Here is a 14,624-nt window from a genome sequence, read left to right on the forward strand (position 1 = left end):
AGCAGACGCTTTTATCCAAAGCGACTTAGTCATGTGTGTATACATTTTAAGTATGGATGGTCCCGGGAATCAAACCCACTATTCTGGCTACAGTGGACCACATGATTTTCACAGAGATAAGCGTGGCTGTTCAGAGACAAATTACCTTTCAGATGTATTATCTTCACTGCATCTCATGTTAAAGAAAGTCTTGAGTATTAACATTACCTACGCATATGATTAATGGTGCCATGGAGGTATATAATCTCTTCTTCCACAGACTGTATTTCCAGTTGTGACCCACTTCTCTCACATTGCTAATTGAGCTGTTAGTCACAGGATCCAGTGTAACTGCAAACTGCATAGCTGGGATCTTTCCAAGGACTTTAGTCCTGATTGCTTCAGAGATGGAGTTGCTTAGTAGGTAAACTGGGCAGCAGACACCTGGGTTAGCATGGCAGTCTTCCAGAGGGCCCATACTGTCTTCTCCATGCACTAACCATTGTCTACTGAAGATGATATTAATCTATCATGCTGTGCTCAATCTGTCGCCAGGCCAACATGCAAGGTACGTCCAATCGATCCCCCAACACACAGGGAATAATGGCAGGTTAAATATAGCCCAGACTTGCTGCTGAGGGAACCAAAACGGAGCATCTACTTGACGTAATGCTGTGGTAGAACACGTGCATGTAATGGGTTAGGAGTGGAGGAGAGGGGCAGGAGGAAAACAAAACAACTAAATAATACAGGACACAAGCACTTCTCAATATGTTGATATACAGTGCATTCAGAAAGTATTTAGACCCCTTGACTTTGACATTTTTCGTAATATGAATTTTTTACCCCACTTTTTTTGTCATATCCCATTACGATCTTGTCTCATCGCTGCAACTCCTCAACGAGCTCGGGAGAGGCGAATCATGACCCGCCAAACCATGCTCCTTAACACCCGCCCACTAAACCCGGACGCCATCCACACCAATGTGTTGGAGGAAACACCGTTCAACTGATGACCGAAGTCAGGCTGTAGGCACCTGGCCCGCCACAAGAAGTCACTAGAGTGCAATGAGCAAAGTAAGGCTCCCCCCGGTCAAACCCTCCCTAATCTGGACGATGCTGGGCCAATTGTGCGCCGCCCTATGGGACTCCCGTTCACAGCTGGTTGTGATACAGCCTAGAATCGAACCCGGGTCTGTAGTGATGCCTTGGGTAACCTTTGCACCTACCGGGAGGCCCCAGACCCCTTGACTTTTTCCACATTTTGTTACATTACAGCCTTATTCTAAAATGTATTAAATAAATGTGTTTCCTCATCAATCTACACACAATACCCCATAATGGCAAAGTGAAAACAGTTTTTTATGTTAGCAAGTTTATTACAAATAAAAACATTTTACATGTACAAGTATTCAGACCCTTTGCTATGAGACTTGAAATTGAGCTCAGGTGCATCCTGTTTCCATTGATCATCCTTGAGATGTTTCTACAACTTGATTGTGGCAAATTTAATTTATTGGACATGATTTGGAAAGGCACAAACCTGTTTATATACAGTACGGTCCCACAGTTGACAGTGCATGTCAGAGCAAAAATCAAGCCCTGAGGTCAAAGGAATTGTCCGTAGAGCTCTGAGACAGGATTGTGTTGAGGCACAGATCTGGGGAAGGATACCAAAAAAATGATGTAGCATTGAAGGTCCCCAAGAACACAGTGGCCAACCATCTCTGGAGCGCTCCGCCAATTAGGCCTTTGTGGTAGAGTGGCCAGACGGAAGCCACTCCTCAGTAAAAGACAAATGACAGCCGGCTTAGAGTTTGCCAAAAGGAACCTAAAGGACTCTCAGACCATGGGAAATAAGATTCTCTGGTCTGATGAGACCAAGATTGAATTATTTGGCCTGAATGCCAAGCCTGGAGGAAACCTGGCACCATCCCTACGGTGAAGCATGGTGATGGCAGCATCATGCTGTGGGGATGTTTTTCAGCAGCAGGGACTGGGAGACTAGTCAGGATCGAGGGAAAGAGGAACAGAGAAAAGTACAGAGAGATCCTTGATCAAAACCTGCTCCAAAGCCCTCAGGAACTTCAGACTGGGGGTGAAGGTTCACCTTCCAACAGTACAACGACCCTAAGCACACAGCCAAGACAATGCAGGAGTGGCTTCGGGACACGTCTCTGAATGTCCTTGAGTGGTCCAGCCAGAGCCCGGACATGAACCTGATCAAACATCTTTGGAGAGACCTGAAAATAGCTATGCAGCGATGCTCCCCGACCAACCTGACAGAGCTTGAGAGAATCTGCAGAGAAGTGGTAGAAATCAAATCAAATTTATTTATATAGCCCTTCGTACATCAGCTGATATCTCAAAGTGCTGTACAGAAACCCAGCCTAAAACCCCACACAGCAAGCAATGCAGGTGTAGAAGCACGGTGGCTAGGAAAAACTCCCTAGAAAGGCCAAAACCTAGGAAGAAACCTAGAGAGGAACCAGGCTATGTGGGGTGGCCAGTCCTCTTCTGGCTGTGCCGGGTAGAGATTATAACAGAACATGGCCAAGATGTTCAAATGTTCATAAATGACCAGCATGGTCCAATAATAATAAGGCAGAACAGTTGAAACTGGAGCAGCAGCACGGCCAGGTGGACTGGGGACAGCAAGGAGTCATCATGTCAGGTAGTCCTGGGGCATGGTCCTAGGGCTCAGGTCCTCCGAGAGAGAGAAAGAAAGAGAGAAGGAGAGAATTAGAGAACGCACACTTATATTCACACAGGACACCGAATAGGACAGAAGTACTCCAGATATAACAAACTGACCAAATACTTGTGTGCCAAGCTTATAGCATCATACCCAAGAAGACGGAAGGCTGTAATCACTGACTGTAATCACTACATTTGCAAAAATGTCTAAAAATCTGTTTTTAATTTGTCATTATGGGGTATTGTGTGTAGATTGATTAGGGGAAAATGAATGTAATACATTTTAGAATAAGGCTGTATCAAAATGAGGAAAAAGTCAAGGGGTCTGAATACTTTCCAAATGCACTGTGCTATACAGTACACACTGAAGGTGAAGAAAAACATGTCCCCTCTTTGATCCAATGCGGGTGAACAACTACTAATCCCTGTGGTATTCACTGGTGTAAAAAGTACCCAATTGTCATACTTGAGTAAAAGTAAAGATACTTAAATAGAAAATGACTAGTAAAAGTGAAAGTCACCCAGTAAAAGTCTAAAAGGATTTGGTTTTAATTATACATCATTTCACATTCCTTATATTAAGCAAACCAGATGGCATGATTTTCTTGTTTTATTATTTTACAGAGCCAGAGGCACACCTCAACACTCAGACATAATTCATAAACCAAGCATTTGTGTTTACTGAGGCAGAAGCAGTAGGGATAACCAGGGTTGTCCTCATGATAAGTGTGTGAATTGGCAAATATGTCTGTCCTGCTAAGCATTTGAAATGTAACTCGTACTTTTGGGTGTCAGGGAAAATGTCAGGGAAAATGTATGTAGTAAAAAGGTACATTATTTTCTTTTCTTTAAATAGTAAATTAAAGTAAAGATACCCCATAAAAAAACGACTTAAGTAATACTTTCTAGTATTTTTACTTAAGTACTTTACACCACTGGTGATATTGTAATCAGGTATACTGGTCAGACATGATGAGTATGTATGCAGTAAATGCGGTCGGTTTAGAGATGTTAATGTATTTTAAAGCTGAATTCAATTCCGACTCCATGGAGAGCAGTTTTTTTCCTGTTCCTTTCTTTCCATTATATAAAGATGCCCAAAAGGCAAATTGCATTCTGGAATAGATGATGAGGTGCCAGATACATTTCATTAAACTCAGATGAAATAAACGAGTAAGTGAGCGCTAAAAGGAAGTGAATGCTAAAAGGAACCATTTATCAATTTAAAAGCCCAAGTGCCTCTGAGAGGCCTGATGGTAAACAATGAGATCTCTTTTAAATGGCACAGACATCTTAGGTTAGGTGATGTGGAATGGGACTACAGTACCATCACACTGATTGAACATTTCCCACTCCATCATACTTATTCATGTAATCGAACCCAAATAGGCTTTGGATAACAGCAAAAATAGAAAGCATTGACCAGGACTTCATCCTTTGACACTGATGACTAACGTGTGTTTACTGCTGCATTGAAAAGAGGTGCCTTCTCTGTGCTGTTTTCACTGCAGTGTCACAGCATCTGTCGTGTATGTAACATACGTTCTCACCTGTAACTCTATGAAATGTGCCAGCTCTGGAGAAGGTTTTCACATCATCTGGTAAAGGTCAAAAGTGGGATGGTCATCACATCCTCCCAGTGAGTTGTTAAAAAGATTCAGACACTCGGTTTAGAAGCTCGTACATAACCTGTGGTCGGTTGTCAGCTTAATCCATTGTTTGTCATATTGATGTAGTCGATGTTAATAGAGTAATGAAATCAAGTCAAAGGCTGTCACCTGTGATGTATGAGGTCATTGATTCTAATATGACGCAGCTCATAATGAAGCCGTTCACAGTGACCTTAATGAATACGTCAGCTTTGATTAACGGTAAACCGTTGCAGTACTATTATGGCTGTGGTGTTAGAGGTCTAAAGCCGACGGTCTGTGATTCCCTTTCTGCAGGTGGAGCCATATCTGCCCTATGAGTACACCTGTGAGGGGATGCTGGAGAGAGTGCATGCTTACATCCAGAACCAGGTGGGTTTGTGTTGCATACACCGGCCTTCATTACCCCGGAGATGGTGCAGCCAACCTCATCCACATTTATTTATGCACAGGCAAGATGAAGTCACACTGTACCCTATACATATAAAAGAGCGAACATACACACACACAGTCCTGTTTAACTAACCTTGTGGGGACACATAATTCAGTTCATTCAAAATCTTCTTTTCCCTAACCCTAAAACTAACCCTAGCTCCAAACCCTGAACCTAATTCTAAACCTAACACTAATTCTAACCTTAAACCCAAACCACCTAGAAATAGCATTTGACCTTGTGGGGACGAACAAAATGTCCCCAGTTGGTCAAGTGTTTTTGTTTATTAATCTTGTGGGGACTTCTGCTTCCCACAAGTATAGTTAAACACGTCCACACACACAACCACGCACACACTAAAAGCCTTTTTAATATTTATTTGCACAATTACACACATTGTCATGCTCCAGTACGTTCATCATACTGAGATGATTTGTGCGGTGCACCGAGGGGCCTGTCTGCTAGTCTGGTTAAGGCAGTGGGAGAAAGGAGGAAATAGGGTGGCCTATGCCCAGCTCTGATCCACTCCCCCATCTGTCCATCACACACAGAGTAGTGTGCTCAGTGGGCTGTGACTGACTGAGACTGCCCGCCTGGCATGTACGAGACCAGACTCCCAATCAGCGACAACCCTTCTATCCTCCTCCGTGGGCAGCACTGACCCCCATGATCCTCGTGGATTCTTTATTGAGAATTTTTATACTGCTTTCTCATGACACACACACACACACACACACAGATTCCGGATGAGGTGTCTGATCGCTCGCCCTGTTTTCCTGTTGAGCAGTAGCCCAGGGCTGGGGTGTGGTGGAGTGGAGGAGGCCTGGTTATTGCAGCAGGGCGCTGGGAGCCTGTTTAATAAACTGGACTGGGGGTCAGAGGAAGATGTCACAGAAATATTATTACCTGTTCCTTATGAATAGGACTGACTGGGGGAGGTGCTCTCCCAGGGTTGATTCCTGTCTGAAACTCATTTGATTATTGGTGGCATAACTGTATTATAGACATGACGATAGTTCAGTGTTAAATTCAAATCTCCCAACCATCATATCTAAGCCAATATGACACCAATCTCAATGAAAATTCGCAAATCAACTTGATTGGAGGTACTCAACACACTCCCCCGCCATGAGCCGTTACTGAGAACCACATAACAAAGTCACCACCTCAAGCTGAACCTCGGCAAGACTGAGCTGCTCTTCCTCCCGGGGAAGGACTGCCCGTTCCATGATCTCGCCATCACGGTTGACAACTCCATTGTGTCCTCCTCCCAGAGCGCTAAGAACCTTGGCGTGATCCTGGACAACACCCTGTCGTTCTCAACTAACATCAAGGCGGTGGCTCTCTCTCCTCCGCTCTCTCCACTGGCTTCCAGTTGAAGCTCGCATCCGCTACAAGACCATGGTGCTTGCCTACGGAGCTGTGAGGGGAACGGCACCTCAGTACCTCCAGGCTCTGATCAGGCCCTACACCCAAACAAGGGCACTGCGTTCATCCACCTCTGGCCTGCTCGCCTCCCTACCACTGAGGAAGTACAGTTCCCGCTCAGCCCAGTCAAAACTGTTCGCTGCTCTGGCCCCCCCAATGGTGGAACAAACTCCCCCACGACGCCAGGACAGCGGAGTCAATCACCACCTTCCGGAGACACCTGAAACCCCACCTCTTTAAGGAATACCTAGGATAGGATAAGTAATCCTTCTCACCCCCCCCCCCTAAAAGATTTAGATGCACTATTGTAAAGTGGCTGTTCCACTGGATGTCATAAGGTGAATGCACCAATTTGTAAGTCGCTCTGGATAAGAGCGTCTGCTAAATGACTTAAATGTAAATGTAAATGTAATGTAAATGTCTGTCTTGTGCTTACCCAGCTAAAATTCTAGACGTCGGATTAAAACGGGACTATAGCGTCCATAAAGCGACCATCGGGATTTAAAAAATGCCAGATTGACTACATTTTGTAGGTGAAACAGTTTTTTGTCAATTTATCATTTATCGCTCTCATGTGCTCATTTCTGTCCGTTAAGTGCCTAAAATACCTTTTAGTAGCATTTCTGAAAGAATATGTAAGCGGTGCAAATCCATGTTTGCTAGCATCAGAGAAACTCATCAGTTTAATATCCATAATACATTCCAGGACACTCTTACACAGTGCCAAACTAACAACTCTGCCAAGTGTTGGTTATTTTTCAACTCTTGTCTCAGACACCTGTGTGAAGCTAGCCATAATAGTGGAATTTGCAGTACACCTTCAAAATAAATGCCCCCATTGAAAGTGATTCAAACTGATACAAATAGTGGATGAGATGTTGAACAGCCCTTAGCTGTGGTTTATTGGCCATATACCACACCCTCCCGGGCCTTATTGCTTAATTATGTTGTATAATAATGTTGCATAATCACCTTCCAGTGTAAAAACCTTGGAATTTAAAAACAAGGTTTTAAGTGAGAATAGGCATTGGTCTGAAGCTGAAAAAATAAAGGAAATTCCCATGAGCACCACATTGCCTTTTTCACCCATGCGCTACCTAGGGTTTCCAGCACATACAGTAGCTATGTTGTTCTTCAAACTATGTGTAGGCAGGTTGCTTAGGATTCATACTCTTCAGAGGGATAATGGACTTTACAGTGTCCTGCTATCAAAATTATGTATACCGGTATGTGTGTACAGAAAGAATTCGGCCCCCTTGAACTTTGCGACCTTTTGCCACATTTCAGGCTTCAAACATAAAGATATAAAACTGTATTTTTTTGTGAAGAATCAAAAACAAGTGGGACACAATCATGAAGTGGAACGACATTTATTGGATATTTCAAACTTTTTTAACAAATCAAAAACTGAAAAATTGGGCGTGCAAAATTATTCGGCCCCTTTACATTCAGTGCAGCAAACTCTCTCCAGAAGTTCAGTGAAGATCTCTGAATGATCCAATGTTGACCTAAATGACTAATGATGATAAATACAATCCACCTGTGTGTAATCAAGTCTCCGTATAAATGCACCTGCACTGTGATAGTCTCAGAGGTCCGTTAAAAGCGTAGAGAGCATCATGAAGAACAAGGAACACACCAGGCAAGTCCGAGATACTGTTGTGAAGAAGTTTAAAGCCGGATTTGGATACAAAAAGATTTCCCAAGCTTTAAACATCCCAAGGAGCACTGTGCAAGCGATAATATTGAAATGGAAGGAGAATCAGACCACTGCAAATCTACCAAGACCTGGCCGTCCCTCTAAACCTTCAGCTCATACAAGGAGAAGACTGATCAGAGATGCAGCCAACAGGCCCATGATCACTCTGGATGAACTGCAGAGATCTACAGCTGAGGTGGGAGACTCTGTCCATAGGACAACAATCAGTTGTATATTGCACAAATCTGGCCTTTATGGAAGAGTGGCAAGAAGAAAGCCATTTCTTAAAGATATCCATAAAAAGTGTCATTTAAAGTTTGCCACAAGCCACCTGGGAGACACACCAAACATGTGGAAGAAGGTGCTCTGGTCAGATGAAACCAAAATTGAACTTTTTGGCAACAATGCAAAACGTTATGTTTGGCGTAAAAGCAACACAGCTCATCACCATGAACACACCATCTCCACTGTCAAACATGGTGGTGGCAGCATCATGGTTTGGGCCTGCTTTTCATCAGCGGGGACAGGGAAGATGGTTAAAATTGATGGGAAGATGGATGGAGCCAAATACAGGACCATTCTGGAAGAAAACCTGATGGAGTCTGCAAAAGACCTGAGACTGGGACGGAGATTTGTCTTCCAACAAGACAATGATCCAAAACATAAAGCAAAATCTACAATGGAATGGTTCAAAAATAAACATATCCAGGTGTTAGAATGGCCAAGTCAAAGTCCAGACCTGAATCAAATTGAGAATCTGTGGAAAGAACTGAAAACTGCTGTTCACAAATGCTCTCCATCCAACCTCACTGAGCTCGAGCTGTTTTGCAAGGAGGAATGGGAAAAAATGTCAGTCTCTCGATGTGCAAAACTGATAGAGACATACCCCAAGCGACTTACAGCTGTAATCGCAGCAAAAGGTGGCGCTACAAACTATTAACTTAGGGGGGCTGAATAATTTTGCACGCCTAATTTTTCAGTTTTTGATTTGTTAAAAAAGTTTGAAATATCCAATAAATGTCGTTCCACTTCATGATTGTGTCCCACTTCTTGTTGATTCTTCACAAAAAAATACAGTTTTATATCTTTATGTTTGAAGCCTGAAATGTGGCAAAATGTTGCAAAGTTCAAGGGGCCGAATACTTTCGCAAGGCACTGTATATACAGTACCAGTCAAGTTCTGACACACCTACTCATTCATGGGTTTTTCTTAGTTTTTACAATGTAGAAAATAATGAAATAATATATATGGAATCATGTAGTAAACCAAAAAGTGTTGATCAAATCAAAATATATTTTAGATTCTTGATGATAGCTTTGCACACTCTTGGCATTCTCTCAAGCAGCTTCACCTGGAATGTTTTTCCAACAGTCTTGAAGGGTTTCTCACATATGCTGAGCACTTGTTAGCTACTTTTATTTCCCTTTGCGGTCCAACTCATCCCAAACCATCTCAATTGGGTGGAGGTTGGGTGATTGCCCTCGCTAGAAGCATGTGTTTCAGACATAAGGAAGTGGATGGCTGCAAACTTTCTACTATTAAACTCGGACAAAACAGAGATGCTTGTTCTAGGTCCCAAGAAACAAAGAGATCTTCTGTTGAATCTGACAATTAATCTTAATGGTTGTACAGTCGTCTCAAATAAAACTGTGAAGGACCTCGGCGTTACTCTGGACCCTGATCTCTTTTGAAGAACATATCAAGACCATTTCGAGGACAGCTTTTTTCCATCTACGTAACATTGCAAAAATCAGAAACTTTCTGTCCAAAAATGATGCAGAAAAATTAATCCATGCTTTTGTCACTTCTAGGTTAGACTACTGCAATGCTCTATTTTCCGGCTACCCGGATAAAGCACTAAATAAACTTCAGTTAGTGCTAAATACGGCTGCTAGAATCCTGACTAGAACCAAAAAATTTGATCATATTACTCCAGTGCTAGCCTCTCTACACTGGCTTCCTGTCAAAGCAAGGGCTGATTTCAAGGTTTTACTGCTAACCTACAAAGCATTACATGGGCTTGCTCCTACCTACCTCTCTGATTTGGTCCTGCCGTACATACCTACACGTACGCTACGGTCAAAGACGCAGGCCTCCTAATTGTCCCTAGAATTTCTAAGCAAACAGCTGGAGGCAGGGCTTTCTCCTATAGAGCTCCATTTTTATGGAACGGTCTGCCTACCCATGTCAGAGACGCAAACTCGGTCTCAACCTTTAAGTCTTTACTGAAGACTCATCTCTTCAGTGGGTCATATGATTGAGTGTAGTCTGGCCCAGGAGTGGGAAGGTGAACGGAAAGCAACGAACCGCCCTTGCTGTCTCTGCCTGGCCGGTTCCCCTTTTCCACTGGGATTCTCTGCCTCTAACCCTGTTACGGGGGCTGAGTCACTGGCTTGCTGGGGCTCTCTCGTGCCGTCCCTGGGGGGGGTGCGTCACCTGGGTGGGTTGATTCACTGTTGTGGTCGGCCTGTCTGCCCCCCTTGGGTTGTACCGTGGCGGAGATCTTTGTGGGCTATACTCCTTGTCTCAGGATGGTAAGTTGGTGGTTGAAGATATCCCTCTAGTGGTGTGGGGCTGTGCTTTGGCAAAGTGGGTGGGGTTATATCCTTCCTGTTTGGCCCTGTCCGGGGTGTCCTCGGATGGGGCCACAGTGTCTCCTGACCCCTCCTGTCTCAGCCTCCAGTATTTATGCTGCAGTAGTTTGTGTCGGGGGGCTAGGGTCAGTTTGTTATATCTGGAGTACTTCTCCTGTCCTATTCGGTGTCCTGTGTGAATCTAAGTGTGCGTTCTCTAATTCTCTCCTTCTCTCTTTCTTTCTCTCTCTCGGAGGACCTGAGCCCTAGGACCATGCCCCAGGACTACCTGACATGATGACTCCTTGCTGTCCCCAGTCCACCTGGCCATGCTGCTGCTCCAGTTTCAACTGGCCTGGGCCCTAGGACCATGTCCCAGGACTACCAGACATGAGGACTCCTTGCTGTCCCCAGTCCACCTGGCCATGCTCCTGCTCCAGTTTCAACTGTTCTGCCTTACTATTATTCAACCATGCTAGTCATTTATGAACATTTGAACATCTTGGCCACGTTCTGTTATAATCTCCACCCGCACAGCCAAAGAGGACTGGCCACCCCACATAGCAGCCTCTCTAGGTTTCTTCCTAGGTTTTGGCCTTTCTAGGGAGTTTTTCCTAGCCACCGTGCTTTTACACCTGCATTGTTTGCTGTTTGGGGTTTTAGGCTGGGTTTCTGTACAGCACTTTGAGATATCAGCTGATGTACGAAGGGCTATATAAATAAATTTGATTTGATTTGATTTGATTGTGGAAGCCAGGTCATCTGACGCAGCACTCCATCACTCACCTTCTTAGTCAAATAACTCTTAGTCTGGAGGTGTCTTGGGTCATTGTCCTGTTGAAAAACAAATGATAGTCCCCCTCAATGCAAACCAGATGGGATGGCATATCGCAGCAGAATGCTATGGTAGCCATGCAGGTTAAGTGTGTCTTGAATTCAAAATAAATCACAGACGGTGTCACCAACAAAGCACCATCACACCACCTCCTCCATGCTTCACGGTGGGAACCACACATGCAGAGATCATCTGTTCACCTACTCCGTGTCTCACAAAAACATGGCGTCTGGAAACAAAAATCGCAAATTTGGACTCATCAGACCAAAGGCCAGATTTGCACCAGTCTAATGTCCATTGATCGTGTTTCTTGGCCAAAGCAAGTCGCTTTTTCTTATTAGTGTCCTTTAGTAGTGGTTTCTTTGCAGAAATTCGACAATGGCCTGATTCACGCAGTCTCATCTGATCAGTTGTTGAGATGTGTCTGTTACTTGAATTTATTTGGGCTGCAATCTGAGGTGCAGTTAACTCTAATGCAGCAGAGGTAACTCTGGGTTTTCCTTTCCTGTGGCGGTCCTCATGAGAGCCAGTCATCATAGTGCTTGATGGTTTTTTGCGACTACACTTAAAGAAACTTTAAAAGTTATTAATTTTACGTATTGACTGACCTTCATGTCTTAAAGTAATGATGGACTGTCGTTCCTCTTTGCTTATTTGAGCTGTTCTTGCCATAATATGGACTTGGTCTTTTACCAAATAAGGCTATCTTATGTATACCAACCCTACCTTGTCACAACACAACTGATTGACTCAAACGCATTAAGAACGAAAGAAATTCCACAAATTAACAACACACACCTGTTAATTGAAATGTTTTCCAGGTGTCTACCTCATGAGCTGGTTGAGAGAATGCCAATAGTTTTCAAAGCTGTCAAGGCAAAGGGTGGCTACTTTGAAGAATCTCAAATATAATATGTATTTGGATTTGTTTACTGCATGATTCCATATGTGTTATTTCCTGGTTTTGATGTCTTCACTATTATTTTACTTGTGTAGAAAATAGTAAAAAGAAAGAAACCTTTGAATGAGTAGGTGTTTAAACTTTTGACTGGTACTGTATATTCATATTATTCCAGGAGGCTGGAAGGCAATGTGTATGTCATAAGAGCTATGGCTTTTATTATTCTGTAAAAATCATAACCCATCAGAATGTATAGCAAATAAATGAATGTATAGTTCACATCTGAATTACACACAGGACAGGTGTAGTGAAATGTGTTGTTTTACAGGGTCAGTCATATTAGCAAAGCCCACCTGGAGCAAATTAGGGTTAAGCCTTGCTCAATGGCACCGACAGATTTTTCACCTTGTCGGCTTGGGTATTTTGGTTACTGGCTCAACGCTCTAACCACGAGGCTACCTGCCGCTTCAATGCTGAATGTAGGCTACAGTAGAATTGATTGATGAATGTAATGCTGAATAGCCAGATTAACTAACTACACAATAGCCAGATTGTGTAGTTATTCTGTTGTATTGTACTCGGCAGGAATTCTGTGCACCCGAAGCTCCATTTCCCTCAGCGAATAACTCCAGCAGTTGGCCAGGCAGCCCCCCCAGCCCCTTTGTCCTGCTGCCCAACTCCAGTGCCCTGGCCTGGGCCTCCAACATCAGCACTCCCCCCTCCTGGCCCCCGCTTAGTGCCCTGAGGCTGCTGGCCTCCCTGGAGGGCCAGTCATGTATAGATGCGTGCCAGAGCGCAGGCCTCATCTGTGAGCCCGCCTTCTACCGCTTCATCAATATCAAAGAGGCCTTCAGTGGGTGAGCTGCTGCTGCCTCCCTCCACCACCATGTGATCACACTACCATATGTTACACAACATTCATCTTGTAATTTAACATTCAGCATATTATACAGCACAACCACTGAGGAAACAAACAATGAATATGAGCATCTTAAATTCTTCTGAATATCCTCCCTCATTCTAATGCACTACCCAATGTACTTAAGCCTTTTTTTAAAAGCATTGATTATAATGTAAATCACATGACTTAATATGAATAATGATATATAAATAAATATCTCTCTGGTGTCTCCGCCCAGGCTGGAGGTGCAGTGTGAGGGGGTGGAGGCTGAGATCAACCACATCTTCCCAGCCTTCTCAGTGGATAGTAGTGAGTGTGGCCTCCAGAAAGACCCTCTGCTGTTCAGCTGTGCCGGGGCCAACACCAAGTACCACCGCCTCTGTCCCTGCAGGGACTACCGTAAGGGCCAGGTGGCGCTATGCAGGGACTGCTTATGACTGTGACCAGCACCTGGGGGAAGATGACCTGCCACCACTCCCTCAGCCTTGGCCATCCCAGGGGCCCTTTTTATAGGTGGGAGGGACACTGAGGAAGTTGGCCCCTGCTGGAGGTCAATGTGGGTGACACAGAGGTACCAGTAGGGTCGGTCGCCATGGGGTAGAGGAGCAGCTGTACAAAAGATCACTGCTGGTATCATTATAGCACAGGGGGGAATGCTTCACGGAACTGGACAGCTGGATAATGTTACAATGAGACTCCCTATCTGCTGCTCTGACCGGAGGCTCAGTGCATTGGCAATTCTGAAATTACTAGAATATCCGGTCGCCAAACCCACAAAATTGCTGCCAAACAAGACGTGTGGCTGACATAATGCACATCAGGGAAATGCATGATTGTACTGTACCCTGCTAAAGTGATGACGCTGCTATAAGGTGAACGTTTTACAATAGTCTTTATGGACTACATTGGGTCCAACAACAGGAATGTTAGGGGGTGGAGTTATGAGGAACACAGAAATGAGGGGATTCAAAAAGATATCCCTGATAATTGTACTGCAATGCTATAGTTGCTAATATCCGCATTGCTTCAAGTGACATGCAGATACTGTATGGAATGTAATGTTCTGTGAAATCATAATGCAGTTGGGATATTTGTACAGTAGATGCACTACTAGATGTAATATTTTCCATGTCTCATATATTTGTACATACATGTTGATTAATAAAAAAGACAATTGAAACATTCTGATACAACTCTAAAACAGAGCCAGGTTACGTCTTGAGTCATGAATGAGTCTGTAGATTTAGAAAAGCAATTGAGTGTAAAGCTGTCATCCATCTTTTTTGGTCAATTTCACAAAGCCAAATGGAAGAGAATGTTCTAATGACTTCTTTCAGAGTTAGTGATTTCTCTGCAGGCACTGTTGGCTTGGACTCATTCAGTTCATGGAGTGGTGCTTAAATACCCACAGACAATTTGCGAGAAGGTTGCCAGTGGGAGGAAGGCTGCATTTAGATGGTGCAGATCTTAGTGAGTTCTGTTGGGACGGAGAGTAGTGTTGGCTTATCCATGGGTCTTGGTGCAATAG

General features: G+C 43.9%; 1 protein-coding gene across 2 annotated transcripts in view; it reads left to right on the forward strand.

Annotated features, from left to right (window-relative positions):
* LOC118373897 (alpha-1,6-mannosylglycoprotein 6-beta-N-acetylglucosaminyltransferase B-like) overlaps positions 1-14,301 on the forward strand; it is an 89,201-nt gene extending 74,900 nt beyond the window's left edge. For both annotated transcript variants that reach the window (XM_052519038.1, XM_052519039.1), the window contains 3 exons: positions 4,623-4,697; positions 12,781-13,052; positions 13,335-14,301. In XM_052519038.1, coding sequence (XP_052374998.1) covers positions 4,623-4,697; positions 12,781-13,052; positions 13,335-13,533 — 546 coding nt within the window. In that variant the 3' untranslated portion in view covers positions 13,534-14,301. The remainder of the gene's footprint in view (positions 1-4,622; positions 4,698-12,780; positions 13,053-13,334) is intronic.
* The last annotated feature ends 323 nt before the right edge of the window (positions 14,302-14,624 follow it).

This window comes from Oncorhynchus keta, chromosome 5, assembly GCF_023373465.1.
Source record: "Oncorhynchus keta strain PuntledgeMale-10-30-2019 chromosome 5, Oket_V2, whole genome shotgun sequence".
NCBI classification, from domain to species: domain Eukaryota; kingdom Metazoa; phylum Chordata; class Actinopteri; order Salmoniformes; family Salmonidae; genus Oncorhynchus; species Oncorhynchus keta.